This window comes from Merops nubicus, unplaced genomic scaffold, assembly GCF_000691845.1.
Source record: "Merops nubicus isolate BGI_N331 unplaced genomic scaffold, ASM69184v1 scaffold17724, whole genome shotgun sequence".
In the NCBI taxonomy this organism is placed as follows: Eukaryota; Metazoa; Chordata; class Aves; order Coraciiformes; family Meropidae; genus Merops; species Merops nubicus.
Window position 1 is genome coordinate 18,970 of NW_008602437.1, and position 4,316 is coordinate 23,285.

Here is a 4,316-nt window from a genome sequence, read left to right on the forward strand (position 1 = left end):
TCATAAATAACTGACATGCAACTTGTTGCTCTTTTCACATCCCACAGGCTCCTCGGGGAGTGGTTTTTGCTCGTTGTTTTCTCCTCCCCCACTGCTTAGAGGGTGCTCCTGCCTGTCGTTCCCATTCTGGGTGATCTTGCTTATCTCACCCTCTTCCTCTTCCTCATCAGTCTTCTCCGGAGGGCACGCTGGCACCTCCTGGCTCTGGACTCGGCGGGATGGCCTGAGGATGGCCCTCCGGAAGCCCTGCTTGAAACGGTAGGAGAGAAAGCCATAGATGATAGGGTTGGCACAACTGTTGGCATATGGCAGCACCACCACGAGGAAGTAGACACCAAAGAGGGATGGCTCCTCTGGCAGCGGGCAGACGACGTTGATGATGTTGAGGACGTAGAAGGGGAGCCAGCAAAGGACGAAGACGGCCACGACGGCCACCACCATGCGGGTCACTCTGCGTTCTGAAAGCTTGTGCTTGGAGGACAGAGCCCTCACCCGCCTGCCAGAGGAACGAACCTTCACCACGATGAGGAGATAGCAGAGACAAATCACCAGCAGGGGCCCAAAGAAGCCCAAGGTGGCAGTGTAGATGATGAAACCAGCTCTCCACACTGAGGCGGGCTCTGGCCACTGGATGTGGCACGTGTTCATCCCCAAAGGGACGTCTGAGAAGACAACCACGGGCAGCACCACTATGGAAGACAGCACCCACACAGTTGCACTCACAGCCTTGGCCACCCGTGCTGTCCGCCATTTGGAGGACTTCCCTGGGTGGACCACAGCCAGGTAGCGATCCACACTCATCACTGTCAGGCAGAAGATGCTGGTGAACTGGTTGATGGCATCCACGGCCATCACCAGGCGGCACATGAAGGACCCAAAAGGCCAGTAGGACAGGGCATTTTGGGCAGCCAGGAATGGCAGGCCAAGCATGAAGAGCTCATCAGCCAGGGCCAGGTTCAGGATGTAGACGTTGGTCACCGACTCGCTCACGGAGTGCCTCAGGACCACGTAAATGACCAGAGAGTTCCCAGCCAGCCCCACCACGCAGACAATGAGGTAGACCAAGGGGATGAGGACGCTGCTGACAACCACACCGGGGCTGGAGGTGGTGGAGCTGTTGGGGGTGGTGAGGCTTGCCCAGCTGCCAGAGGCATTCCCTTCCTCCGACACTGTTGGTGTGGGGAGGCTGAAAGCAGAAGAGTTCATAGCAGAGGCAGGGGAGAGGGTGGGGGGCAGTGTCCTTGCAGGGTCAGTTAGCAACCTAGAGGTAAGAGGAGAAGAAAAAAGCCATTGATACTGAGGACATGACAGTTAAAACCACCACATTAACCATGGGAAGGCATGGACAGGCATGGGAAGTCAAAGTGAGTTTGTGGATGCTGGCAGCTGCTGGAAGATGTAGGAGGCACAGAGGGTATGGAGGGACAAACTGGGACATGGCTCAGTGTGGGTCAATGGGTCCTCTCCCCTAGAGGAAGATCCTCTGGGGAATTTACCACAGACTAGGGTAGGGACAGGAGATTTCTCACTTTCTGCTAAAGGCTTCAGTACTGAGGACATCAGCAGCAGGGGCCTGATTCTCCTCTATGAGTGCCAGGTGCCTTACAGAGAAAGGAGGGCAGAGCATCCAGTGACAAAGTGCCATTCCAGCTCTGGCTCCCCCATTCACTGGGTATCTTCCTGCTTGCTGGAGCTCTTTCAGACTGGCCAGATTATCTTGGGGTCTTTAGCCCCACCAGCAGAAGCAAAAGCACCTCCACTCTCAATCCAAAACGAGAGGCTGAGGTCGGTACCTGAGCTGGAGGGCAGCTGGTTTGTGTTATGCCAACTGGAGAGTAAAAGAAAAAGCAGATTATTTTGGGTACACCAAGAGGGATCAGTCCAGAACTCTCTTGTCTCATTCTCTCTTGTTTCCTCTTCTCTCTCCTCCTGCACCCTGCAACACACGGCTAATGGAAGAGGCTCTGCCTGCCCCAGGTGTTTGCAACACCCCAGCAGTGTCCCAGCCTTCCTCAGCTGAGCTGCCCAATTGCCTGTCACATCAGGGTTTGGCATGGAAACAGCACTCCTCTCACTCAGAGAGAACGTTGAGCAAACAAGCTCTCCAGTCCCCACTCTGCTGACACGGGATGAGAAGAGGCAGATAAGGGAAGGATGGACCTTTTGTCTTTTGCCAGGGCTCCAGATACGTGAGGTACAGAGCCCAGCACATATTCCAGACCAGAGACACCCTGGGAAACATTATGCAGGGGAGATTTGTGATGCTTTCAGGCAAAATTTTCTGGAGGTGTGGCCTGGCAGGGTCAACCTCTTGATGAACTAGCTCCTTGGAAGGGACTATAACTTGATGGGAGACAACATGGACCTTGAGGCTCACCTGTACCTATCCCAACAAACTCTTGGGGCTCTGAAGCTCCTTTGTTATTGAAATGAAAACTAGGGATCTCAAAGGAAAGGACTCCCACTATCAACTGCTTTCAGAAGTCCAGAAACATCCCAGAGACTTTTCTCCCACATGGGATCCTCTGTAGCATCACAATTTTCTTCACAAATGCCTTAATAGTACAGCTTTTATTCTTTCTTGTAGGTGCCATCCCAACTTCTGTAAGCCTTAGGGGAGACCTGTGCTCTAGATGGATTTCTTGGCTAGCAAATAAGCAAATTCATCAGACTCCACAGATGTGGAGGTGAAGAACCTCATCTGATAGGCCCCACGAAAACACAACTGGGCAACAATGTCTTAAGGCCTTTTCTACAGACTATTGCATAAATGTTTCCTGCTATACTTCAATGAGCTTTAAAGGACCAGAATTGTTTAGACTTTCTTTATTTGGAGATGCCTTGGGCTGTGACACACTGTCTTGATAGAAGCCCATCTCTTGGGGTGCTGCAGTACTGGGTTGTCCTGCACGTCATGGGTGGCTGCAATGAATGAGCAGAGCAGGAAATGATTTGAAACTCTATTTCTAAGCTCAGGGATCTTTCCATTGATGTTTTATTTTTTTTTTCCAGTGCTGTTCCAGTGACACAGGTCACTTGTTGGAGGAAAGGGGAAGGCAGTGGCTGCTCTGGGGACAAAGATCCCTGCAAAGAGGGGCAGAGACCGGAACGGTATGTTCATAAAAAGATGATCCTCTAAAAGGACATAGTTAGGAATCCCTTTGGATATTCCTTCTGCATGCAAAGGAAGTTCAAAAAGAAAAAGAAAACAAACCACAAACAAAACAACCCGGAGACAGAGCTCTGCAAACATCAAATATGGATTGGGACACTTCTACTGGGGCTGAAGAGCATTTGGGGAAGTGTCTGGGGTCCAGACCTCAAAGCTGATTGCTCAGGCAGTGGTTTAAGAACACAGTAAAGCCAGTTTCAGAGCTCCAAAAGCCCTACCAAAAAAACTCTGAGGTGTGTAATACAAAGCACTGATTCACTACAAACTCATTCTCCTGCCCAGACAGCTGCAGTGGAGAAACTTTGTCTTCAAGCAGGCACGGTCTGTCTGTGCTGTGCTAACTTTGTCAAGTACCACCTACCAGCTCAAAAGCCATGTCACACATTCTGGCTAGTTGGACAGAACAACTGGTGGCCACCAACGCCCCACCTGTGGTGGAGCCACTTTGCTGGATGGTTTGGTAGCACTCCCATAAGTGGGAATGGATGAAGAACCTTGGCCTCCAACTAATAGTTGGAGTTCTGTTGTAGTGTTGGCACCTGCTTGGGGTCTGGCCTTGATGTGGATGGTACCTGTTGCAAGAGGCTTAGGATCTGTGCTGCCAGAATGTGCCTGGTCCACACGTCTGGAGAGCAGAGAGGCAGGAAGAGATGGTCGAGGTTACCACCTTTAGAAACAAACCCCCAAACAGGTATTTCTGCACTGAATGGAAGGAGGAGGTGAATGCTAAAAGCTGAGCCTAGACCTGGTTACAAAACAACGCTAGAAGCTGGGAAGGACCACAGTGTCCAGCAACCTGCAGCCCCTCTCACCACCCTCCCCTCCTGTCCACCTCATCTCCACGGCCCCGCTCCAGCTCAGGACCCCCCGAAACCTCACCTTTCCCATAGCTGACAGACTGGGGAGGGGGCTGGGGGGACAACCTGCAGGTTTCCTTCTCTGGGACTGCAGAGTTAACTTCTGCATGGCCTCCTGCCCGCGGGAGCCATCTGGGAAGAGCCGCCTGGTACTTACGCGTCGTTGGGATGCGCATTGTCCTCGGCTTCCCCGGGAGGACCCGTGGCACGTTTTTCCCCCTTTTTTTTCTTAAAGGCAACCCAGCGAAGAGCTCCTGGGAGGGAGCGAGTCCCAGCCCGCACTACCG

The 4,316-nt window shown here is 52.3% G+C and overlaps 1 protein-coding gene across 1 annotated transcript; it reads right to left on the reverse strand.

Annotated features, from left to right (window-relative positions):
* Positions 1 to 4,231, reverse strand: SSTR3 (somatostatin receptor 3). The gene is made up of 2 exons (XM_008938371.1): positions 4,187 to 4,231; positions 1 to 1,261 (listed from the first exon to the last, which is right to left on the reverse strand). The coding sequence occupies exon 2, from the start codon at positions 1,204 to 1,206 to the stop codon at positions 1 to 3; it is 1,206 nt and encodes a 401-aa protein (XP_008936619.1). The 5' UTR covers positions 1,207 to 1,261; positions 4,187 to 4,231.
* Between the last annotated feature and the right edge of the window lie 85 nt (positions 4,232 to 4,316).

Excerpts from the sequence above, each read along its gene's own strand:
- SSTR3 (XM_008938371.1), bottom strand. The coding sequence starts at position 1,206 with ATGAACTCTTCTGCTTTCAGCCTCCCCACACCAACAGTGTCGGAGGAA.